The sequence below is a fragment of the Heteronotia binoei genome, chromosome 6 (assembly GCF_032191835.1).
Source record: "Heteronotia binoei isolate CCM8104 ecotype False Entrance Well chromosome 6, APGP_CSIRO_Hbin_v1, whole genome shotgun sequence".
NCBI classification, from domain to species: domain Eukaryota; kingdom Metazoa; phylum Chordata; class Lepidosauria; order Squamata; family Gekkonidae; genus Heteronotia; species Heteronotia binoei.
The window spans coordinates 22,368,481-22,394,925 of record NC_083228.1 but is presented as its reverse complement, the minus strand read 5'-3'; the positions used below and the strand labels follow the sequence as shown (position 1 = coordinate 22,394,925).

Genomic DNA, 26,445 nt, shown 5'->3' with positions numbered 1-26,445 from the left:
AATAACTAGAGGCCCTACAACTAAATGATTTAATCAGACCAATTCTTCTGGAAAAACAGGTTCTCATACTCATCATGAATAATGCATTCCGCAACCAATTCTATTTTTATATGTACGGAATATTGTTGCTCTTCTGTTATTTTGATAAACATCTGAAAGAAATAACCTTAATTATATAAACAGGATGAGGGCTGCAATCCAGAGAAACTTTTACAGAAGAGTAGCACCTTGCATTTGGATGGGATTCCTCAGAAGTAAATTGTTTATTTGCATTTATTTGTATTTGGTATTATTTGTATTTGGAGATATTTGTGAGTTTCCTGCATTGTGCAGGGGGTTGGACTAGATGACCCTGGAGGTCCATTCCGATTCTATGACTAAAGCTGGTAGGCTGAAAGGTTGAGCCTTACTTTCGCAGCCTGGTGGGGAAAATGCAAGAATGAGGCTACGCTATAACTCCCACTGGTCTTTTGCAGCAAAGAATCAAGTCCCACGAGCCAATATCAGCCTCTGCCGTTAGCTGTCTCATTCCCAATACTGTTTGCAACAAACTCCAAGGACAGGAAGTGGTGTAATACCCAAACCATCTTCTCTCTCCTCCTGCTCTCTGCCCCTTAACTCCTTCCACTCCCTGTTCTTTTGTGTTGCCTCCAGGTCTAAGCAAAACATATTTACACTTGGTGCCAGAAGTGAAGCCATCCACCTACAGGGCTCTGCAATGCCTGTCATACATCTGAGATAAACAGAGAAACACAGTTGATGCCAGTTGCATAATATTGTAGATCTGAGAATCCAGGAGACAGCATCAGAGAGAGGGGGGAGGGGTTATTGAGAAACCAGAAAGCTCCACCCTTCCTATGGGTCATTGCAGCTGTAAAGGAAAGTTGCCATCTCTGGGCTGGAAAATTCCTGGAGATTTGAGGGGCAGCTATTAGGAGAATGAGATTTGGGGAGGGGAAAGGCCCCAGCAGAGTATAATGTGGTAGAGTAGGGCTGCCAATCCCCAGGTGGGTCCCCTAGCCTGGAGGCCCCTCCCACTTCAAGGTCATCAGAAAGTGGGAAGAGGGAGGAAATGTTTGACAGGCCCTCCATTATACCCTATGGAGACCGATTCCCATAGGGTATAATGGAGAATTGATCTGTGGGTATCTGGGGAGGCTGTTCTTTGAGGTAGAAGCACAACATTTTCAGCATAGCATCCAGTGCCTCTCCCCAAAATACCCTCCAAGTTTCAAAAGGATTGGACCAGGGGGTCCATTTCCATGAGCCCCCAAAGAAGATGCCCCTATCCTTCATTATTTCCAATGGAGGGAAGGCATTTAAAGGTGTGCGATCCCTTTAAATGTGATGGCCAGAACTCCCTTTGGAGTTCAATTATGCTTGTCACACGCTTGGTCCTGGCTCCACCCCAGTGTCTCCTGGCTCTATCCCCAAAATCCCCAGATATTTCTTGAATTGGACTTGGCAACCCTATCATAGAGTTCAGCCTCCAAAACAGCCAAACATACCAGAGGACTGAACTCTGTGGCCTGGACATCAGCTGTGATTCCAGGAAATCTCCAGGGTCCACCTGGAGATTGGGAGCCCTAGCAGTAAGGCTGTGATCCTACACATGCTGACTTGGAAAAAATGTTTAGGGACATCATAACAATGCAAAGACAAATCCACCCCCCATAGGAGAATGTACACCTGGGCTTGACATCAGCATGTGAAAACTATCTAGAAGAATTTGGGTACGGTAAAGCAGCATGAAGAGCTAAAACAGACCCAAATTATTGCTCTGGTTTGAGAGCTGCAGCGTTCTGCAATGCCCTGGTTTAGAGGCACTGGGTTCTGCACCCTGTTTAAACCACACAAATTAAGAAAATCAGTTCAACCTGATTTATTCTGCAACTGTATGACTTATTTAGAGTTTGCTAGTCACTAGGAAGGGCAACGAATATGATGTCACAGCATGATGAAACCACTGGAAATATTGTTTGATCACGCCTATGGCATCCAATATTTAACAGGTGTTGCTCATACACCTTCAAGCAAAGTACATAAAGATCAGCAACATGCATTTATTTAAAAAGCCAAGATTCTCAAGCATCCGAATTCAAAGACCAATGTCATACTTTTCTACACTTTTGTACAATCACAACCAGTGTTCCCTCTAAGCTGAGTTAGTGTGAACTAGCTCACAATTTTTTATCCTCCAGCTCACACATTTTTGTCTCAGCTCAGGAAAAATGGCCCTAGAGCAAACTAATTTATGCAATAGCTCACAACTAGCTCACACATTTTTGTCTTAGCTCAGGAAGGATGACTCCAGAGCACAATAATTTATGCAATAGCTCAAAACTTTAATGCCAGTAGCTCACAAAGTAGAATTTTTGCTCACAAGACTCTGCAGCTTAGAGGGAACACGGATCACAACGTACAGTATTTACAGCACTTTCAGACTGTCTAGATTCTTCCCAATGTATCTGGAAACAGGACTGCAAAGGGAAAGCACGATTATCTATTACAATTTTAATAGTCTGGGAGTGCAAGATTTATTTTTTTAACAGAAAAGTATCACAGAGGTTTTTTTTTTAAAAAAAACAGAGATCAAAGAGGCCTGCAAACTTATTCCAAAATGTTATTCAGTTTCAGGCACAATATCTTTTCAACTTCTCCAGTTCTAAACATATGTTCTGCTGGGGGAAAATCAATTGAAATAACTGAAGTTCGCTCCAAAGTCATCTTAGGACTGTGGGCTTGAAAGAGATTTTTTTTCCCCCTTTACATTTCTTTATTGGGGATATATATTCTACTGAATTCTGCAGGAATGTTAAAAGCCACTGCAACAGCAACACTATGTGAAATTCAAGAGAATAACAATCTTGCACTGAGGCTATCATTTTCAATTCAACTATATTCATTTTGCCAAAAGAGAAATATTTTTTTAAAAATGTGAAAAATGGATTTATTGTTCATTTTAGATCCACTCAGCTTAACAGTAAGCAAAACCATGCTAGCTACATTCAATTAAAAAACATGAAAAGTACCATAAAACAAAGGGGGTGGCCAGGGAAGAGGTTCCCTTTTTAAAAGAACATTGGCCAGTGAGCCCCATCTTACCAATAATGGCTCCCAGAGATATAGGGTTGCCAAGTCCAACTCAAGAAATATCTGGAGACTTTGGGGGTGGAGCCAGAAGACTTAGGGGGTGGAGCCAGGAGCAAGGGTGTGGCAAGCATGATTGAACTCTGAAGGGACTTTTGGCCATCACATTTAAAGGGACTGCATGCCTTTTAAATGCCTTCCCTCCATTTGGAAAAACGAATAGGGGCACCTTATTTTAGGGCTCATAGAATTGGACCCCCCCAGTCCAATGTTTCTGAAATTTGGGGGGGGGGTATTTTGAGGAGAGTCACCAGATGCTATGCTGAAAATCTGGTGCCTCTACCTCAAAAAAACAGCCCCCACAGAGCCCCAGCTATCCATGGATAAATTTTCCATTATACCCTAGGGAATCAGTCTTAGGAAATAATGGAGTGCCTAGCAGACATACCCCGCCCCCCCCGCTCTCTGATGATCCTGAAGGGCTCTTTTTCTAGCAGGAGCTCCTCTGCATATTAGCCCATGCCCCCCTGATGTAGCCAATCCTCCTGGAGCTTACAGTAGGCCCTGTACTAAGAGCCCTCTAAGCTCTCGGAGGATTGGCTACATCAGGGGGGCATGGCCTAATATGCAGAGGAGCTCCTGCTAGAAAAAGAGCCCTGGGAGGGCCTCTAAACCGGAGGATCCCCTGCCCCCGCCTGGGAATTGGCAACCCTACAGAGAGACCAGACTATAATATGGAGAGTTCCCAGCTCTGAGTTGGGAAATACCTGGAAATTTGCAGGGTGGAGCCTGGGGCAGGCAGGGTTCAGGGAAGGGAAGGACCTAAATGAGTTATAATGCCATAGAATCTACCCTTCAAAACAGCCATTTTCTCCAGAGGAACCGATCTTGAAGATCAACTGTAATGGTGGGAGATCTCCAGGTGTTGCCTGGAGACTGGCAATCAAAATAATATATTACCATTAGTTTGCCTGAAGAGATCTTACGGGCAAAACACTACGCAGCGGAGCCCCCCCCCCCATGTGATAGAGACCTGCCCCCATTTCTTGTAACATTATAATGTGTTATGTTAGCTCTACAGATGACAGCCCAATTTTTACAATTTGTTCGTTCTCACAAACTGGAAGGAATGCATGTATGGATGTATGCATAAGCCCTAAATTAAAGACGAGGCTCTCAGGCTTATCTATTACACCAATAGTCACATTTTACATTCCTGGACATGATCACATCTGTCCCTTTGTCCCAGGGAATAAAGAAAAGAAAGCTTACATTTACGAAAAAAATTAAGCCGTGCTTTCAACTCCTTTTGATGAAAGCCTTAGCCCAAGTTTGGACAACCTGACACCATTTACAAGTTGTTTTCCTTGCTTCGCTGGACAAGACCACTTCCTTAATGAGGAATTGGTTCCTCGAGGTTACTTATCGATGAGGAAAGCAAAATATATACAATCCCCTCTTGGTTCAGCTCCAGAATTTCAGAGTAAAAAATAAATTAATTCATATTTGATTTGATTTTTTTTTAAAAAGCCGAAACAGGCCTCTTTGTCTCCCTTTTCCAGAATGGGCCGATTACCTAAAGCTACAAGTTTAATTAACGGAATGTCCAGCTATACCCTTGGGCTTCATAAAGGCCTAGTTTTGTAACTGACAGTCTAATCAGTCACTCAAGGAAGCATTTTATAAAAAAAAAAAAACCCTCTTCAGAGTCAGAAGCCAAATTTCTTCTGCTCTCAGTAGCTCAAGCACACTGTCCAAGTTCAGATCCCATTATATGTCCCTAATTCTTCTCTTTTAATATACAAGGAGGGAATTTCGCTATACAAGGCTTGTGATCATTTTCTTTGGCTGCTGAATAGACGTGACTGGATTGTTGTCAGCTTCCCACAAAGGATTATTTGTTGACTGGTGGAAAACAGAACCAGAGCACATTAAAAACAAAATGACATCCCTTGAAACAGAAACTTTCCTCTGACGTGCCCAACAGATGCTAGGAAATGAACTGTTAAATAAAAAAAAAAAAACCCTGCCAGTGCCACTAAGGATACTATCCCAGTATTATTTCTAACCACATAAAGATGACAAACATTAAAATATGGTTTTGATCTGGAGGCGGGAGAGACAGGGCTCTTGAAAGCCACTGTAGTGTATAATAATTAGAAGGTCCAATTAGCAGTGGGAAGAGACCCCCAGATTCATGTTCCTACTTCAGGCACATAACTTGAAGAGTGGCCTTGGTTTAGTCACACTCTCTAACACAATCAACCTCACAGGATTATCACGAAGATAAAATGGAGGAGGGAAGAGCTACGTATGCCATCGCAAGTTCTTTGAAAAAGGCTGGGTTATACAATATTCAGATCCAGTGGTGCCTTGAAGAACAATAACCTTTTCCAGAATATAAGCGCTTGTGAGTCGAAGTTCAGATTATCAGATATGGGTTGTTGTTTTTTCGTTGGTCTTTAAGGTGCTTTCCACTCCCGCCCCAGTCAACTCACAGCTGACTTAAGGCAACCCCTCATGGGATTCTTCAAGACAACAGACAAGCAGAGGTGGCTCGCTATCGTTTTTTTCTGTGTGACAACCATCTACTTCCTTGTATCCCCCATCCAAGTACTAAACAAACTGACCCTGCTTACCTTCCTAGATCTAATGAGATTAGGCTAGCTTGGACTATCCAGGTCTGGGCCTTTAAGAAGCTATTGGAATCAAATTTTGTTCTTTTACTATTAGGGTTGCCAAGTCTCCTGCAACTGCTGGCAGGGAACTTTTTTTCACACATGCACAGCACAATAACATCATCCAGAAGTGATGTATTGTGCCGGGCATGTTGCACGAGTATGCTCTAGGAATTTGTGGAAAACTCTATGGTTTCATGCAGGGATACTCTAGCAATTTGGGGAAAACTCTATGGTACCAGAGATGTTTCCCCCCCCCAAAATTGCTAGAGCCTCCCTGCATGAAACCATAGTTTCCTGCAAATTCCTAGAGCATCCCCACGCAATGTGCCTGGCATGATACGTCACTTCCTGGTGCTGCACACACCTTGCGGTGACATGACTCTTTGTGGGGGATCCTCTGGCAGCCTCCTCCCTGCCGGTAGGTTGGGCCTGCCAAGCCAGGGGATCCGCCACCCCCAGCTGGGACTTGGCAGTCCTAATTACTACAGACCTTTACAGATACCCACCTGGGAGAAATGCAAAGGGAAAAGGTAAGAAGGAGGAGAAGACAAGCTAAGAAGGATGATCTCATCACAGTAACAGTTTCCTCTTGTTGCTTAGACCAATGAGCAAACACAGTATAGAAGGCAGGGGAACCAAAGCTGGCCTGTTGCACAGAGGTGTTAGACTCCCTTGCTAGTTAAGTGGCTTCCCTCCTTCAGCTAGCGGAGGGCAACAGTGCATAAACAGAATTCCCATCAGGACATTCCTCCAGTCCCCAATTCTGGCACAATGGCTCTCTTGAGTCTTAATCATAAAGGACTGAGTTACATGGGATGCCATATTTTTAACCATTTGTTGTTACTTCTCTTTGTTGTCACAGAACCTAACTTAATGAGCTGGGCATGTTAAACCCCAATATCTCCCAGCCTTCCACATTACAAGGCTATTCCCCTATTCTTTGGCCCAGCCCATAAATTGCTATAAAGTCCAATCCAGTCCACAAACCATCTGGAGAAAGCTAAATAAATTGCTCCTTCTGATAGAAAGATGGGCATGGCAGGGAGGAAGCAACTTTCAGCCAGCACTGCTACACCAATCTGTACCAGAGAGCAACCTAACCTTGCACACAGCGTATGCCAAAGGCAACTGTCCTACCAATATAAAGTTGGTAAAGTACCAGTTTTCAGTTTTAATTTTTTTTAATCTTTTTTCTATTTATGGCTTACCCTTGGAGCTATTTAAACATCTTTTAAAATAAACATCTTTTAAAATAATCTACAAAGCAGACACGTGATCTTGCAAGGCAACTACAGAGAACGTTATTGCAGCAAACACACAGGTCCACACCCAGTCACAGCAAGAAGAGTAAATTACATGGCCACAATCCAAAAAGCAGGACCAGTCGTTCTGTACGATCAAGGAAGATTGGGGTTTCTGTCTGTCAAAGAGCAGTCCCCAGAGCCATATAGGGTTGCCCTCTCCGGGGAGGGAGGAGTTTGGGAAAGGGAGGGATCTCAGCAAGGTATAGTATGGGGGTGACCAAGCTTACTTAACGTAAGAGCCACATAGAATAAACAGCAGATGTTTGAGAGCCACAAGACATGAACAAATATCACACACGTGTCTTTCTTAATACTTCCTTTGCACAGAAAAATAAAATACATATGTATGCACTTGACAACACGGCCATGCTAGAAGACAACTTTTAAAACAAACAAACGCTGAGAATAACAGTCCCCATAAGAACAGCTTAGAGAAAGGTTAGGGAATTATTTTTTTGCACCAGTGGGAGAAAGAAACACACATGTACCACATAAATCACTGACCACTGTTTGCATCATCATTCTGCATCTCTCTTTGCCTTGATACCAAGGTTAGAAAATACAGCTCCAACGAGAGCTATGAATCTAAGGGGGAACCCTGTGCAGCCCTCTTTAATTCCATCCCTCCTTCCGGTGGCTCCCTCGGCTCTTGCGCTTTCTTCGCCCCTGTAGGTCTCTAGGCAACTTCTGCAATAGAGGAGAAGAGCTTGCAAGCCTGCCTACTTCTCTGTCCTTCCCGACTTCACACACAGCGGAAATATTCACCTACCTATGGGTCAGATCTAGGAGGCTGACTGAGGTCCTGATGCTAAGCACGCTTACTTGAGAGTAACCCGGCATTAAGTTCCTCCTTGACCTCTGGGAACCACACGATATGTGTGAAAGAGCTGCACGTGGCTCCCGAGCCATGGTTTAGCCAGCCCTACAGTGAGTGATATAACAATGCCCATTGTTTGCATCACTGAACTGGGTGGTCCTATCATAATGGCTTTTCACAGAGCAAAGAATGCTCAGCTAGACATCCAGTTTGCTGGGTGATGCAATGGGTGATCTAATCATGCCCACTGTTATCATCAATGAACTGTGTGGCCCAACCATGCTGGTTACTAGCACAGTGAGGGCTTCTCACTTTGACATCCAGTTTGGTGGATGATGCAGTGGGTGATCTCATAATGCACATTGTTTGCATCGCTTAACTGTGTGGCTCTATCATGCTGGCTTGCAGCACAGCAAGGGCTGCTCAGCTTGACATCCAGTTTCCTGCATGATGCAATGGGACTAGTCCAACCCCATTTTCAATGCAGGATCAGCCTACAGGAGGGGTGGCCTATTTCCCTCTCTTTCCCCAATTCACACACAGTGGAAATATTTGCCTATGTCAATGCTCAGAGGCTGACTGATGTCTCAATGCTAAGTACGCTTCCTTGAGAGTAAGCCTGCATTAAGTTCCTCCTTGAGCCACACAATATGTGTGAAAGAGCCACATGTGGCTCCCAAGCTAGCTTGGCTACCCCCGGTATAGTGCCATAAAGTCTACCTTCCACCATCCATTTTCTCCAGGGGGACTAACCTCGGCTGTCTGGAGATCAGTTATAGTTCCAGGAACTCTCCAGGTCCCATCTGGAGGTTGGCAACCCCCAGTGCCACAGGGCAAACTGCTTTAAAAAAAAAACTGATGGATTTTCAAAAGCAGGTGGTGATAAAGAGCCCCATGAGATCAGGGAGGGACCATTTGGAACTTCTGCTCCAGCTTCATTCATTCATTCATTCGCAATTTTAAGTCAGAGAGCACCAGAGGACGAATGGGTATACAGAATCACAATTCATTTTCCCCCCTCTATGAACATCAGATCCCCCCTCCCCTTAGGCCACCTTCACATTCATTATGAAAGTCCCCTCACAGTTTCCAAAATAGTGGTGTGGGGAGTTAGTATACGGGAAACACAAAGCCCCCTCGGGCGTACGGAACTCATTACGCAGGGATTCGGGTTGCAGACCCCAAATTCTTCCTCCCACAGGTAACGACGACCAGCAGAGACGGCAGTCAGTCAAATGCAGAAGAGGAACTGGTACTCACCCAGATCAGCCTTTTCTTTCAAAATGTCTTTAAAGTTGAGGCCGCTGTTGTGCGTGGACTGCCTGAACCTTGTCAGGGCTTCTTTCTGTCCATTCTTGCCCAGCTCCGCGGGTCTGAGGGCTTCAACCCGAAGGCCACGTTTCCATTTCGAACAATCTGCCTGGGCCCATTTGGCTAAATCTTCAAGCTTCACTGTTACCTTCTCTGAGGCAGCAATAACTTCATCCTAACAAGGCAAGGGATAACAGACAGATAAAGTCACATTTGGCTCCATGATATTTGATAATACCAAGCTGTTCTTGCTTTCTTACATCTCCTTGGGGGCGTTTTCTTGCCTGTTGCTGGATTCGTTTACTCAGTCATCAATTCAAAGTAGTTTAACCCAGTAGAGTCTATGTATATTCACAGCAATATATTTTTATATACATATGCTACTCAGCGTTCATACACATGGGTTCTAACAGTGAATAACACTTCAACCATTATGTTCTTCTGCCCTGACCTGAATAAGCCCAGGCAAGCCCAATCTAATCACATCTGAATAGGGTGAACTCTAGCAACTACTTGGATGGTAGTCCTCTTTGGAATACCAGAGCTGGAGGCAGAGGCAGGCTTTATTTAGCCACTTCTCTGAATATCCTCCATACTCACAGTAGGGGGCAGTCACCAGAGGTCAGCATGACTTCCAGTACACACACACACTCCCACGCGTGTACGCGCATGCACATAAAAATACAACCCCCCCCCCCCCAAATCATTATGGTTCCTCCCTGCTAAACTCCTTCCCATCAGGAGCACACAGCTCCATCTGTGGAGTACACAGAACCTGTTTTTAATCTATATGTTCTGAGCAACTGGAATGTTCATGAACATTCTATGACATTCTCCAGCAGCTGAACCAATGGCTACAAAGGGTAAGAACTCCTCACAACTAATAGTTACGGTGGTTTCAAAAACTGCAACCTGCAATTAATCACACTGTACCTCTTTCTTTTGGAGGTAAATTGGCAACATCTTCCTGTTTCTGCCTATCTACTTGTCCTGTGCTTTAATATGCATCCCTCATTTATCTATGACTATAGTGCGCCTTAAAAGATTAAGACAGCTTTGACCACAAATAGATATAAGGATATCACATCAAGCCTTCTGTGTGTTTTGTCTTTGTCCTGAGTCAGCTTTCTACACGATAAGAAATTACCAAGAATATCAAGGCTGATATCATGAAAGCAAGAAGGCTGAAGAAAATAACATTCCATTCACTGCCAAATGGAAAGGATACGTTTTGAAAATGCAATTAAGCTTGCAAATGTAAAAATTCATAGCCAGATGACTAATGCTTTGTAGCTCGTTCTCACATAAATGATCTAAGTAAATCTGGGGTTCCTGGAACTCTGACTCACCAGAAAATTCCTCTGTTTATGGTACAGTTTCCCTGGCTTATACACAAATATTGAATTTAAGTTTTATCCTAAAAAAAATTAACTGATGTAATCCCCCAAGAAATACTACAGGAATTCTACAAAGTTTCCTACCAAAAGAAACTTGCACATTCTCAAGTTCCCAGGAAACGTTTTCAAGATCAAAACTAAACAATACCCTCTTCTCTCTCCCCCCTCTTTAAACATATATTTACTGAAAAGCAACTTAAATGTAGCTGGGTTTGCAGAGAATACACATTAAAGAAGTACTTCTCTTTTTTGTTGTGTTTCTTAATTAACAACACAGATCCTATTACAACATTTTTTAAAAAAAACACACATCAAATAAGCATTTCTAAAACTGTATCTTTCCGGGAAACAATCGACTCATTTCACAGATGACGAATAAGCAGAAGTGCATTTTACAAAATCCAAGAAGGCAGCAGAAGAATTTACTTTTTAAACCCACACAATTAAAACCATCTTCTCCAACCCTCTACCCCCTTAAAAAACAACTGCACTAATCAGGGGTCGTTTTGTAGAAAAAAAGGTAGTGGAGCTCATCCAGGGATTGATATGCAGCTGCACCTACTATTCAATGGACAAGGTGGGAAGGAGGAGGCGGAACTCTCAGAAAGGTTCAGGAGCTGTGCTCCTGTGAGCTCCCGCTGAATCCGAGGCCTGGTACTAATAAAGCTACTGGGGTAGGATGTACCTCCAAGAAATCACAAGTGGGGGGGGGAGGGGTCATACTTGAAAATTGATCCAGTTGGAGATGACAAAGAATTTAGCTTTATTGTTGCAAAAGTTCTGTCATGAAAGTTATTGCAGTTAACAGTACTCCAGTGGGTAAACATTGCTATTGGGGTCGAATTGACCCTTTCCCCTTTTTGATCATACCATCTGCTAAAACCATAACCGCATAACAAGCATAACGACAGTTTAAGAACGTAACAATTCCAGCAGCTTTTCCAACGTCAGCTACATTCAAATGACACAGCTGTTTGTGCAGGGAGGGTTTCACTCCTGAAATGTTGTCTTTCTCCTACTGCCCTTGCAAAATGATGGCATCCAATTGGCTTACTAGCAGATAACAATTTTCAGAAGTGACAGAAAGGTGACGCAGAGTTCAGTTTACAAACAGCAGAGACCTTAGCTGTTCCACTTGAGCCAAATGGTGCAAAAACCTCACGGAGGTCAAAATGACCCCTTCAGATAAATAGGTATTTTTTTTTAAGCACAACTTGGCAAGTAAAAAACAAAACAAAATCCAAAACAGTTTCATAAGACAAAAGAGTTTAGACGATAGACTATACACTGACAGCACAGTCCTTGTTGGAGGGCGAGGGGAACACAAGGAGCTCTGCCGGCATTTCTCTGAGATGTGCTCGTCATGAGGCCATGCTGGTGCAAGCTGCTGCACTAGTGTGAAAAAAGTAGACTCAAGGGTGTGGGAGGAGTTAGTTGGCTCCCTAAATTGCCTCAGCCCAGTAATTCCCACCCCCACCGCCAACCAGCAGAAAGTTCCTCTGCCAAAAACCATGGCACAGCCCAAAGATGCTCACATAACAGGACAAGCCAAGCGTCCCCACAGAAGAGTAGTCCTGCCCACAAGCTCCGGTGGAGCACAGCTGCAACCAATCACCCTGTTCCCAGCAATGGCCAAACTGTCCCCTGTATCCAATCACAGACACTCTGCACTGCATAAACACATGGACATATGAAGCTGCCTTATACTGAATCAGACCCTCAGTCCATCAAAGTCAGTATTGTCTATTCAGACTGGCAGCCGCTCTCCAGGGTCTCAAGCTGAGGTTTTTCATGTCTACTTGCCTGGACCCTTTTTAGTAGGAGATGCCAGGGATTGAACCTGGGACCTCCTGCTTACCAAGCAGATGCTCTACCACTGAACCACTGTTCCTCCCCAGCCACAGTTCAGCAGGTAGGGTGTGTGGCGCAGGACTCTGTCTCAGAGGTCTCTGCTGTGCACACTTAAGAGTGCACAGTGATGCACTTCCATGGTGGGAGAGGTCCAGATAGAGCACTTTGCACCACAGAGGGAACGCATAGCACTAGCACTCAAGGTGGAGAGCTGAATCTATGCCATGTGTCTAACGTGCCTCGTTTCAGAACTGTAACAGTTACCTCTCCCTCCTCTCCGAAGGCTTAATCCAAAGGGGTAACCACATACTGACAGGTAAACAGGGGTGGGAATCCAGCTGCTCCAGCCTGGGAGTATGCACCTGCCTCCCCCGTCCCCCTCCACAAGCCCGGGCACCGCCTTGACAACTGTGCATCCTTGCAGGGCTGGCCGTAGACTACCTGGCACCCTAGGCAAGGCTAACTTCTGGCACACACACCCCTGCACTGATAACGTCACCAAGCCAAATGAGGGACGCCCAATTTGGAGCCCCCGGAAGGCCAGAGCCCTAGGCAATTGCCTAGTTTGCCTAGTGGCAGGGCTGGCCCTGCACCCATGTCTGAAACTAGCAATATGTACGTAGGAGGCCATCCCAGCCAGGGTCACCTAACACCATGCCCCATGTCATGCAGTGGGGCGCACTCTCGGGGATGTGTACCCAGCTGAGTTGCCTATGATTGGGGGGCAGGGATGCTGGCACTCCCCCCCCCAGATGGTTTGGCCTGATGAGCTGCTGCCCTCCCCCCCCCCCCCGGGCTCTATTGCAGCCAGCCAAGCAACAATGGGACCCGCTACCTTTCAGGATTGGAGACCTATGCAGTGGATGATGAAGCGGTTGCAGAGAACTTCCTCTGAGGATCGGTAAGTGTCATTTGAATGGTTACAGCATGTGTCTCGGGGTGGGGGGGCTCCCTGGCTAATGGAACCCCCCCCCCCAATACTAGAGACATACAGCCATGGCTGCAGCTGCCATGGCACCTATGCTGTTTGCCATCACTGCACATGTTCTCTTTAGTATCCTTGCAGGCAGGGGATGTTCTGTAGGGGGAAAAGGTGCAGGAGCTTAGTAGCATATCTCATTTGCATATGCCCCGGGATCTGTGTGCAGTGGGGGAGAGAACTCCCCACTGCATGCAAACCCTGGCTGGAGGTTCAGGAGCTGTGCTCCTGCTGAATTCAAGCCCTGCTTGCAAGTAATGATTTCCCAAGGGAGACCTGGGAGCGTGACTGGTGAAGCTTCTGCCACTTAGCTCAGATAGTGGTTTCATCCTGGTTCTTCAAGCCATGTGCTTCTGTTGGGATTGCGCTGTTGTTCTTTCCCCCTCTGGAACATCTAGAGGGAAGGATCTCTTTTGCATCACCAGCTGGTCATCACCACAGCAGCTGCCCCCAGGATTACACTGGGAATAGCTTAAACATGAAGTTTTTCACTATGCATTGAATTGACCCCAGTGACGTTTTGACCACATAAAGAAAAAAAATGACATATTAGACAAGATTCTGCTATATATTTGGGGTCAATATAATTCCTGGGCATAAAGTGGCATCATCTGCCCATTTATACCAATGGAGGTCAATTATACCCCGATTGTGTTTTGGTATTTGTCTTAATTCTTTTAAAAAGTAAAAAAATGGGGGGGAGGTTTGTAGCAGGAACTCCTTTGCATATTAGGCCACACACCCCTGATGTAGTCAACCCTCCAAGAGCTTACAGGGCTCTTAGTACAGGGCCTACTGTAAGCTCTTGGAGGATTGGCTACATCAAGAGTGTGTGGCCTAATATGCAAAGGAGTTCCTGCAACAAAAAAACCCTGGGGGGCAGGAACTGTGAGACACAACCATTGTTCTTGAGGAATACATGGAATATGAAGTGGTAGAAGTTTGTTAAATGTTGTGTGTGTGTTTCTGGGGTGCTGTGTAACCTTACTGGCAAAAGAAAGTTTAAGTCAGATACTGGGAACAATTAATTATTTGAATTAGATATTTTAAACCAGGCAAAGCTTAGTCACCAAGAGCACTGTGAACTAGGTTATGCCAACTGAATGATTCTGAAGTAAATTATTTGAAGAATGTAGCCTTAAACCAAACTGCATTGGCACTCATTACAAGCAAATTCGCAGGAAGAACTTTGAACTCTCAAGTGTTAGCTGGATTTTTGTCTAAATTTGTATTTTTGTCGTAACCAGTCCCCCACCACCACTACCACACACACATTTTTATCCTATCCTTCCAGTCAGCTTACATTATATCATACTGTCAGGGGAGGTCTTAGCCAAAGTGCAACTGGAGTAGCTGTTTCAGCCCCAAAGGTACTGAGGGGGGCTGACCACAAATGGTCCCTCCCAGCCCCAACAGAGGAGAGAAAAGAGGAACAGGCTGCCATCACTTCCACTGCTTGTGTCTGCCTGGGATGTGGGTAGCCCACTGCCTGGCCAAGGGGGAGGATGGCAGTGATTCTGGGGTCCTATCCTGAACTCCTGCCCAGTGCCCTAGAACTACTAAGACCAGGACTTTTTTTGAGAAGGAACACACAGGAACGCAGTCCCGGCTGGCTTGGCATCAGGGGGTGTGGCCTAATGTGCATATGAGTTCCTGCTGAGCTTTTTCTGCAAAAAAAGCCCTGTGTGAAACAATGGCGATGTCGGGGGTGTGGTCTAATATGCAAATGAGTCCCTGCTGGGCTTTTTCTACCAAAAAACCCCTGACTAAGACCACCCTTGTGTGTTGTTCTCACAACAGCCCTTGCTTTGTGATTTTGTTGCTGAGTGTGGGAACCAATTCCCTTGAGTACCATGTGTCTCATATCTAATTATGTCCATTCATACAAGCTTATGTGAATTAGTCCCTAATTAAAGGGGGAGAATAAATGTTTTTATTTTCTATTTTACTAACAAAAACAAACAAGAACACACAAACACACACAAATAGGGTTGCCAGACTTCAGGTGGGGCCTGGAGATCTCCCACTTTTACAACTGATCTCCAGCGGGCAGAGATCAGCTCCCCTGGAGAAAATGGCCACTTGGGAGGGTGGAGTCTATGGCATTGTACCATGCTGAGGCCCCTCCCCAAACCCCATCCACTCCCAGATTCACCCACAAGGTCTCCAGGTATTTCCCAACACAGACCTGGCAACCCTAACATAATCCCTTGCTGTCAAGTTAGAGTCCAATGGCACCTTGAAGACCAATGAACTTTTATTCAGGGTGTGAGCTTTCATGAGCACCCACACTTCCTCAGACAAAGTGAAATGGAAACAGAAATGACAATCTTACATATAGAATCTTACATGCTAATTTACTGTCCCCCCTTCTATATGTAAGATTGTCATTTCTGTTTCCATTTCATTCAGTCTGAGCAAGACTGCATGCACATGAAAGCTCACACCCTGAATAAAACTTTGTTGGTCTTAAAGGTGCCACTGGACTCTAACTTTGTTCTGTTGCTTCAAATCATCAGGACTACCCACTTGGAAATACCTTACTGTAATTATACATAAATAATCATATTTCATGAACATAAACATAAGCACAGATAAAGAGATAGACAATCATTCATGCTCATCTACCTTATCCCGGGCTTTTTTTGTAGAAAAAGCCCAGCAGGGACTCATTTGCATATTAGGCCACACTCTCTGGTGCCAAGCCAGCAAGAACTGCATTCCTGTGCGTTCCTGTTCAAAAAAAGCCCTGACTTTATCTATTGTCTAATTTAATTTTATTCATCTATTACATTTATCAGAGCTTACTTTATTGCATTTTTCAACCTGCCATTTTTCAGCAAATATCACCCTTGTCGCTATTACTATATATTTAAACAGTTCACTGCGCATTCTTGTAATGTTGCTGGATAGAGTATTTAAGCAAACTTAAATTTTAATAATTTTAAATTGGATTTTATCCAATACTGTCTTGCTTTATTGCATGTCTACTACATATGATAAAATGTTGCATCTGTACTTTGACATTTCCAGCATTTTCCATTGCAACTCCTGTTCCTTTTTGCCATTTCTTTGGGTGTAATGCGTCATCTAAAAACATTTTATACCAATTCTCCTTAACATTTGGGACTCGGAAGATTTAATTTCTTTAGTCCATAAGTTTTCCCACTGGCTCATAGGGATATATTCTCTCCAAAATTGTTCATCCATTTAATCATACAATCTTTCACTTGTTCTGCTTCTGTTTCATATTGCAATAGCATTTGGTATACTTTCCCTAATAAATGTTTTAAATCTTCTGAATTTATTGTTCACAAATGATTTTCTCTCTCAAGCGATCGGGGGGGTGGGGTGGGATAAACTCACATGAGGACACAAATGCCTCTCTTTTTTAATGCATAATTTGCTCAAATAGTAACATACTGACTCAGAAAACAAACAACAGGGGAGAAGAGTAAGTCTAGGGATAAATTACACATTCTAGAAAGAGCCCACAGTTGCTTTCGATTATAAGAAAAAACTGATCACCAGTGCAAACCCGTGCAGAGACAGACCCTTCTAAACCCATTTATTATAAAGGACTTGGAGGTCATATTTTGCGAAGACAGCACTGTTAATAATCCCCCCTTCCCTGTATGACTCAGAATATCAGCATCCTATCATATTTAGAACAATACCAAAATCTAAAGACAGGTTTGTAAACTGACTGACTTTTTAAAGATTAGAATCTTTTATGACCTCCAACCAGATAACTGAATAGCAACAACACAGTCCAAAGCTTTCTGTGTGAAACAAACATTGTCAGAGTAAACGGCAAAATGAAGAGCTGTTACAGCATAGTGTGGCTAGCATGAGATAAGGAAGGCCCAGATTCAAATCTTAGGAAAGGAAAGGAAAGGAAAGGAAAGGAAAGGTCCCCTGTGCAAACACCAGTCGTTTCTGACTCTGGGGTGACGTTGCTTTCACATTTTCATGGCAGACTTTTTACGGGGCGGTTTGCCTTTGCCTTCCCCAGTCTTTTTTTACACTTTCCTCCTAGCAAGCTGGGTACTCATTTTACCAACCTCAAAAGGATGGAAGGCTGAGTCAACCTTGGGCTGGCTACCTGAATCCAGCATCCGCCGGAATCGAACTCAGGTCGTGAGCAGAGAGTTCAGACCACAGTACTGCAGTACTGCTGCTTTACCACTCTGCGCCACAGGGCCACTAATCTTAACACATCCACAAATTAACTAGAAGGCTTGAGGTGAGCCACTGTTCATTCCGGCCCGGCTCCCTCCTCATCTGTAGCATGGCCTCTTTTATAGACTTGTTGTAAGGATTATTTCAGGTAAAGTCACAGTGAAGTGCTTTGAAAGCTGGAAAAGGCCTATAAATGCTACCTAACTCGATTCTGTGTAATTAGCATAAATCTCTCTTTGTCACGGTTCTAGTCAGTTACTGCTTTCTGCAGTTGACCACCATCCGACCAATGTTTAACCGGTCAATTAAATTACCACTTTTATGCACGGTGTAAATATGCTGTGAAAAAAAGCCAGGAGGCGGTAAAAGCCCTCAGCTTTTCCACACAGGCAGTATACATGCTGATTCTATAATGTATTAAACAAAACATGGCCCACAGATGGTTTTGAGGCATAAACCTGTTTGTGCAAAATTTAAACCTTTTCCCGGTGGCTCATCAAGACAAAGGTTATTTTTCATATATATCAGAGCCCCAGATCGGCCTTGGTTAAAGTGCTGGGTTTTTTTTTTCCAAAGTAGCTGTTATGACCAAATGATGATTACTTTCATTACCAGTTTGTTCACATCCTTTCCAAGAATTGCGATGACTAACTTTTGGTTGGCATTCAAAGCGAAGAAAGCAAACAATTTAATAACCAAAAGACGAGTACAATCATTACTACATCACCAATGAATAATCCTGTTATTGAGAATACAGCCTTTGTATTCTGACACAGAAGTATTTCAAGGTACACACAAAGACCATAAACTGTTTACTGATATGCTGTGCGAGCAACCATTTCCCTTCTAAAATCAACGGTGTACTCAGGCTTCCTGCCAAATTTATTTCACAATGCATTCATGATTTTGTTTTAAAAAAGGAACAAATAAAAACTGGGAGTTTCAAATATCAGAAGCTCCATAAGAGGTACATATGCCATGCTTACATCACCCTTCCTCTCCCCTCAGGTTGGCTCCTACATAGAAGTTGTTCAACATCCGTGTGGGGACTCAAGTTCTCCCAGAATTATAACTTTGGGTTACAGAGATCAGTTCTCCTAGAGAAGATGGGAACTCCTAAGGGTAGACTTTATGGCAACATGCCCCTGCTAAACTCGGTCCCCAAACTCCACCTTCCACAGGTACTTCCCCTAAATCTCAAGGAATTCCCAAAGCCAGAATTGGAAACCCTAAACCTACCCACTTCGTTTCCATTGGGTAAAGAGGGAGGAAGAGCCCCTTTTGATGACTGAAAAGGTTGGGGGGGGGAGGGGTGTAACAGGACCTGCACGGACAAAGGGCACATGAGATAGGATGCCATAGGGAGGAGAAATGGGTACAATAAAGCAGAAAACCTGGTTGGTACCAACTCTTTGTCATCTTCCCATGTTCTGAATTTAGACTGTAAACTTGGGGGAGGGGTTTGCAAGGAATACCGATGAAAACATGGGTTTTAATTTGTTTGCAAATAGAATTTCTAGTCCACAAGACACCTTGAGGGCCCAACCAAGGTAAAATAACAAGAACAACAATAGTAATAATAATAATAGTTGTAGAGTCAGGACTTTTTTGTAGCAGGAACAACTTTGCATATTATGCCACACCCCCTCAATGTAGCCAATCCTCCTGGAGCTTACAGTAGGCCTTGTACTAAGAGCTCTGTAAGCTCTTGGAGGATTGACTACATCAGGGGTGTGTGGCCTAATATGCAAAAAAGTTCCCACCACAAAAAAAGCCCAGGTTGTAGATGTTATCATCATCATCATCATTATTATTAGGTACATTGTGGCAAGTTCATGACACATTAATAATCACTATTATCAGGTCTGATTATAATTACATCATTGATCTCAGCATACAGGACCACATTAAAGAGTCTTTGCAAAAATAATAGTAATAACAACAATAACAGTAATGTGATATTAGCAGAACTTGCACACTGTGTGTAAATCCAGTCAACAGTAAGCCGTGTGCATGATACAAAGTCAGATGGATGGGCGTGTGTATAATTTTCTACATCACAGGGTGGAGAGGAAGAGGGTGGGTCAGAACAAAACAAAGTATATGAATACAGGATGTAGGGTAAAGCAACGAAACTGGTGATGCACTCTTCTTGAGGTTCTTAAAAATTCAAAACAAGGAGGAGGTATGCTTTTGAGGATATCCCAAAGGAATCTGATCTCCTGTATGGTCCCTCCTGCTATACCAAAAGTGGTTAACAGACACCTTGCTTTGGGAGCCTTAACCTAGTGAGAGAAACAAGGTGGCCTTCGGAGTGGTGGCACCCTCACTGGAGAACTCCATGCCCAGGCAAGCCTGCCAGGCAGCCTCTCTTGTTGCATTTTAGATGGCTAATGACAGCACCCTTTATTCCAGAAGGCATTTGAAGGTCTTTAGCCAGGCACTGTTTTAATTCCATCAGGATTTTAAAAAGATTGTCTAGCAAACTGGCTTTGTTTCAGTTGATGGTATCATTAGGGATGTAATTTGGAAGCCAATTTGAGGGCACCTAGTGGGGGAGGGGGCTCAAAAATGGGTTGGAAACCTGACTATACAAATAAATTGATTCTAAAACTAGTGCATATAGCTATAGCAAAGGTTTGCAAGCATTAGACTAGTGGTCCCCAGGGACGGGTTTTGTGGAAGACAATTTTTCCACGGCTTACAATGTTCGCTTTCGCTCCACTTTATCCTCACCAGGGCTTTTTTTTTTTTTAAAGCAGGAACATACAGGAACACAGTTTCCGCTGGCTTGGCACCAGGGGGTGTGGCCTAATATGCAAATGAGTCCTTGTTGGGCTTTCCCTATTAAAAAGCCCTATGCGAAACAATGGTGATGTCAAGGAGTGTGGCCTAATATGCAAATGAGCTCCTGCTGGCTTTTTACTACAATAAAAGCCCTGATCCTCATAATCCTGTCAGGTAGGCTAGCCTCAGAGCCTATGACTGCTTCAAGATCATCCAACATGTTCCAATGGCAGAGTGGGGATTTGAATCTGGGTCAAAAGATTATATATGTTGTCCATATATGTGTTGTCTCCTATATAACCTCTCTGAAGTCTGAAATTTCACTAGGTGTAGCTCACCTGCTTCAAAGAATTTATCTGTAGCAACAAGGGATAGAAATTCCCTTTTTCCTTTTAAGAAAAGAATCACAACGATGCAAAAGGAAAGCTGGGACTCTTGGGAAACTAAATAACGTATCCATCTCAATTATTTTGCATCTGACCAGAATTGTAAAATACACACATAAGGTAGCTTCCAAACCTCATGTTGCTATAGTGTTTTGTTTGCGAACCCCAGTCAGTACTGAAAAAAAACAATATTATTAATTCATATGTCAAGATGTTCAGCCCATCTTGTGTTTGGCAAATTTATTTAAGGGGAAATTGGCACAAACATCAATTTATACAAGTGAATTCCTATGACTTCAAATTGACTCGGCAAAAATCCGACAAAACCGGAAAAACTTGAATCATCAGTTCAAAATACAACAGATTCCACCACAATCATTTCCACACTTTATGAGGCAATCCCAGTGCCATTCTTCCGAGACTGTCAGTGGTGCAAGAGCTAAACCCCAATTCCATGAGTTGATCATGGGGAGCCGGCCGTCTCACACTGAACGGCTTCGTCAGATGTTCACACCGGAGTCTTGCAGTATTTCATATCTAAACATAAACAACCTTACAAACCATACAATTCTGGGCTTAAATAAATATAGTGGATTATTAAAAAATAATTGATAAGACTTACATTCATAGTAAATACATTCAACATTCCGAGTCAAGATTGCTGGCTCCTCCCAGGAAGTCCAGCAAGAACGCCCGGGAGTCTCACAATCTAAAAGATCTTAATTGCATTCAGCTGCATGCAAGCCGCTACAAGTTTAAAGATGCAGTACCACAGTACACAAGTACAAAAATTTTTTTAACCGTAACAAGAAGAGCAATTAATTGGAAAACACCTAAATCATGAATCATAAATAATAAGAAAAATCCAAACTGACATTACGACCATTGGGAGCCAGGGTGCCTAATTTAAAGGACCAAAAAGTCTCTTCTTTAAGCAACACCTTACGTACATCCTGTTCATGACCAACCCTCCCCTCATATTTGTACAGTATAAAAAATCGAAAATCCTCCACCCCATGGCCCATCTCAGTGAAATGGCCCACGAGAGGAGCATCAGGCATGGACAAACGAACACGAGATTTGTGCTCAAGGACCTTAATGCATATGTCAAGATGTTCAGCCCATCTTGTGTTTGGCAAAACATATAGCTTGCTGTTCTCAAGCCCCATTTAAGGGGAAATTTCAATATAAACCTGTGGGCAGTTTTATTCAAGTAAAAAGACTGCAACGTTTCTCTCTGCCCTAATCTATCTGAATCTAGAAGTCCTGGTTGCAACATACTGCAACAACGTCATCTGCTGAAATGCAGCTTGTCAAATGGGCTCATCAATCAATAAGTGAAGGGTGACTTTGTTAGAAATATGGTCGTGAATTTTTATTGACCAAGAAGTTGACTTCAGAACCTCCCAGCACACATACATGTATATTTTAAAATTACAAGCCAGGCACTAAATTTCATGCAATTTTCCCTGCATGTTACACTTTTAACTAAAGCAATGTCAAAACATATAATTTCAAACACTGCCTTTAAATTCTCGCACTTCTGAAGTCCCATTTCTTTTAATTAATACAGTGATCAAAGTTAATGCCTGATGAAACAGAAGTCTGTATTCTTATAAGACCCTAGTAGAGTAGTTACAATGTCAAACGTAGTCGGAGGGTAGGGTTGAAAAACTCAAGGCAGTTGGGGGTGGAGACAGGAGACTTTGGGGTTGGAGCCAGGAGCATGGGTGTGGCAAGCTCCAAAGGGAGTTCTGGCCATCATATTTAAAGGGGTCATGTGCCTTTTAAATGCCTTCCCTCCATTTGGAAATAAGAACATAGAACATAAGAGAAGCCATGTCAGATCAGGTCAATGGCCCATCAAGTCCAACACTCAGTGTCACACAGTGGCCAAAAAAATTATATATATACACACACTGTGGCTAATAGCCACTGATGGACCTCTGCTCCATATTTTTCTCTAACCCCCTCTTGAAGCTGTCTATACTTGTAGCTGCCACCACCTCCTGTGGCAGTGAATTCCACATGTTAATCACCCTTTGGGTGAAGAAGTACTTCCTTTTATCTGTTTTAACCTGTCTGCTCAGCAATTTCATCGAATGCCCACGAGTTCTTGTATTGTGAGAAAGGGAGAAAAGTACTTCTTTCTCTACTTTTTCCATCCCATGCATTATCTTGTAAACCTCTATCATGTCACCCTGCAATCGACGTTTCTCCAAGCTAAAGAGCCCCAAGCGTTTTAACCTTTCTTCATAGGGAAAGTGTTCCAACCCTTTAATCATTCTAGTTGCCCTTTTATGGACTTTTTCCAATGCTAGAATATCCTTTTTGAGGTGCGGTGACCAGAATTGCAAACAGTATTCCAAATGAGACCCCACCATCTATTTATACAGGGGCATTATGATACTGGCTGATTTGTTTTCAATTCCCTTCCTAATAATTCCCAGCATGGCGTTGGCCTTTTTTATTGCCATCGCACACTGTCTTGACATTTTCAGTGAGTTATCTACCATGATCCCAAGATCTCTCTCTTGGTCAGTCTCTGCCAGTTCACACCCCATCAACTTGTATTTGTAGCTGGGATTCTTGGCCCCAATGTGCATTACTTTGCACTTGGCCACACTGAACCTCATCTGCCACGTTGACACCCACTCACTCAGCCTCAACAGATCCCTTTGGAGTGCCTCACAATCCTCTCTGATTCTCACCACCCTGAACAATTTAGTGTCATCTACAAACTTGGCCACTTCACTGCTTACTCTCAACTCCAAATCATTTATGAACAAGTTAAAGAGCATGGGACCCAGTACTGAGCCCTGCGGCACCCCACTGCTTACCGTCCTCCACTGTGAAGACTGCCCATTTATACTTTCTGCTTCCTATTTATTTAGTCAGTTTGCTTCCTATTAATTAGCCAGTTTATAAATAATAAAGGATAGGAGTGTTTTCTTTGGGGGCTCAGTGAATTGGACCGCCTGGTGCAATCTTTTTGAAACTTGAGTGGTGGGGTGTTTTGAAGAGAGACACCAGGTGCTATGCTGAAAATCTGGTGCCTCTACTTCAAAAAACTGGCTCCCCAGAGCTCCAGAGACTGATTCTCCATTATATCCTATGGGAATCAGTCTTCATAGGGTATCATGGAGTGCCCAACAGACATTTCCACTCCCCCATTTTCTGATAAGAATGAAGCGGGGGGGGCCCTCCAAACCGGGGGATCCCCTGTCCCCAACTGGAGATTGGCAACCCTGTATGGGGGACTGGAGTCCAAAGCCCTATTCAACCCTAGAATTAAGGTCAGTCTTTTTGGTTTAACCTACCAGGCAGGTCTGCTATGAAGTAAAATGGGAAGAAAGACCCCCCCACCCCCAAAATCCCTAGAGGCGCTCATACCAAACTATCAAACAATGTCCTCCAAAACACACTAAGCTAATACTAAACATACTAAGCTAATGTTTGCTTGTGATTTATGCACAAAAACATGTGATATCATAAGAGTAAAGAACAGGTTCACACCTGGGTCAGCAGGTAGACTTGACATGTAGAGAAGCATTAAAGTTGCCTCAGGCATCCTCCCCTGCCCAAACATACAACCTTCAATATAAAACAGCCCCATACATGAAATATCTATGTCTCAGAAGCCTCTACTCAGCTGGCTCATGGCGGTGGATAAATGGTTAAAGTGGGAACTTCTTGCTAGGGTTGCCAACTCTAAGTTGGGAAATTCCAGGGGGTTTTGGGAGCAGAGCTTGGGGAGAGTAGGAAAGAGCTCAGCAGGGTATAATACCGTATCGTTCATCTTCCAAATAAGCCAATTTATCCAGGGGAACTGACCTCCATTGTCTGGAGATCAGTTGTAATTCTGGCAGTTCTCCAGGCCCTGTCTGGAGGTCTGTCAAGAAGAAGAAGACTGCAGATTTATACCTCGCCCTTCTCTCTGAATCAGAGACTCAGAGCGGCTTACAATCTCCTATATCTTCTCCCCCACAACAGACACCCTGTGAGGTGGGTGGGGCTGAGAGGGATCTCACAGCAGCTGCCCTTTCAAGGACAACTCTGCGATAGCTATGGCTGACCCAAGGCCATTCCAGCAGGTGCAAGTGGAGGAGTAGGGATGTGAAAGTGCATCCCCATGTGTTGTCCCATATATAACCCCTGAGATGTACACAGACTGCATGTACACAAAGTGAGATGTACACAAAGTGAGATGTACACAAAGTGAAGGCCAGACAGGGCCAGAATGATTAAAAAGGTGGAAAACCCCAATAATTTCCTGTAAAAAGTGATTCACATAGGGTTGCCGGGTCTGAGTTGGAAAATACCTGGAGATGTTAGAGGTGGAGCTGGGAGAGGGTGGGGTTTGGGGAGGGGAGGGGCCTTCGCATGGTACAATGCCATAAAACCCACCCTTCAAAGCAGCCATTTTCTCCAGGGGAACTGATCTCTGCCAGCTGGAGATCAGTTGTAAAAGTAGAAGATCTCTAGGCCCCACCTGGAGGCTGGCAACCCTAAATGAGAAAAAGCATGCATACTATTACACTCATGAACATCTGCTCATTTTGTTGTGCAAACAGATGAAGGGAAGCTGCGCCTTGCCTCAGACATGAGCTCTCACTAGAAAACTTTCAGCAAGTCGCTTCCTCACCTCCAAAACATCAGGTAGTGAAGGAACTAAAATCTGAGATTCTCAGAAGGATTCTTTGAATAGGCTTTGTAGGGTTTAGCCATTCTTAAAATAGAAGGAATTCATTAAAACCATTTTTAAAAACCCCAGCTATCTTGACTGTAACACAAGAACAACAACAGTTAGGACTGGGAACAGCTAAAGCATCACAGGTATTAAAGTCATTACAGACATCTTGTAGGCAAATAATTATGTTGTCTAATTGCCTATTTAGACTGAATAATGCGGCGCTAAAATTTTAGTAATTATCTGCAGTTACGACAAAACACAACTTCCCTCTCCTACCATACCCTTTCAGGCTCCTTTCTTCGGCTAAGTATGCTGGTAAGAGGCCAGACAATAATCTTACAGTCTTGACGGTGGATCAAATGGTTTGCTGTTGATCAAAATTCTGTCTCGCTCTTCAGTTCCAAAAAGGCACAAAGCGGTGTACAATACAAGAGACACGACAATCGTTTAAAACCAGCTAAACAATGAAGAATGGTTATGACATCACTTCCCTGATCTCTTATGCATGGTCAAGTGTTTCAGGGTGCTCCTGAAGTTTACATGCTCCTCCCCCTATGCAACCTGCCCCCCTGGGGTGCTCACATGGCCTGATGGGTCATACGTCAGCCCCCAATGGGGGACAAAGGGGCAAATAGCACCACTAGGGTTTCAAGTGGCAAAAAAGCCCCTTCTCCACCTAGAGATGTGAAGGCCCGGAAAAAAACAGAAAAATTTGGAAAAAAAACCCGGGGTTTTCCCCCCATTTTTTTCCCTGAAGCCTTTCTCCCCCCCCCCCCGAAAAATTGAAAAAAAGAAAAGAAAAGAAATGTATTATGGAACATTTTGTTGTAACATGATGAATAAAGTATTTTAAGACAAGGTGTTCAAAGGTTTTCCAAATCATTTTCAAAAAATATGTATGGTATCAGATTGTTCTAATTTCTGTGCACTGAGGACAAGCAAGCCCTAGGTCATGCCTATTCACTGA

The 26,445-nt window shown here is 43.6% G+C and overlaps 1 protein-coding gene across 3 annotated transcripts in view; it reads right to left on the bottom strand.

Moving 5' to 3' along the window:
• The window catches only part of ARID5B (AT-rich interaction domain 5B), a 267,599-nt gene that overhangs the window by 206,438 nt on the left and 34,716 nt on the right, over positions 1-26,445 (bottom strand). For all 3 annotated transcript variants that reach the window (XM_060241097.1, XM_060241096.1, XM_060241098.1), the window contains one exon: positions 9,153-9,378. In XM_060241097.1, coding sequence (XP_060097080.1) covers positions 9,153-9,378 — 226 coding nt within the window. The remainder of the gene's footprint in view (positions 1-9,152; positions 9,379-26,445) is intronic.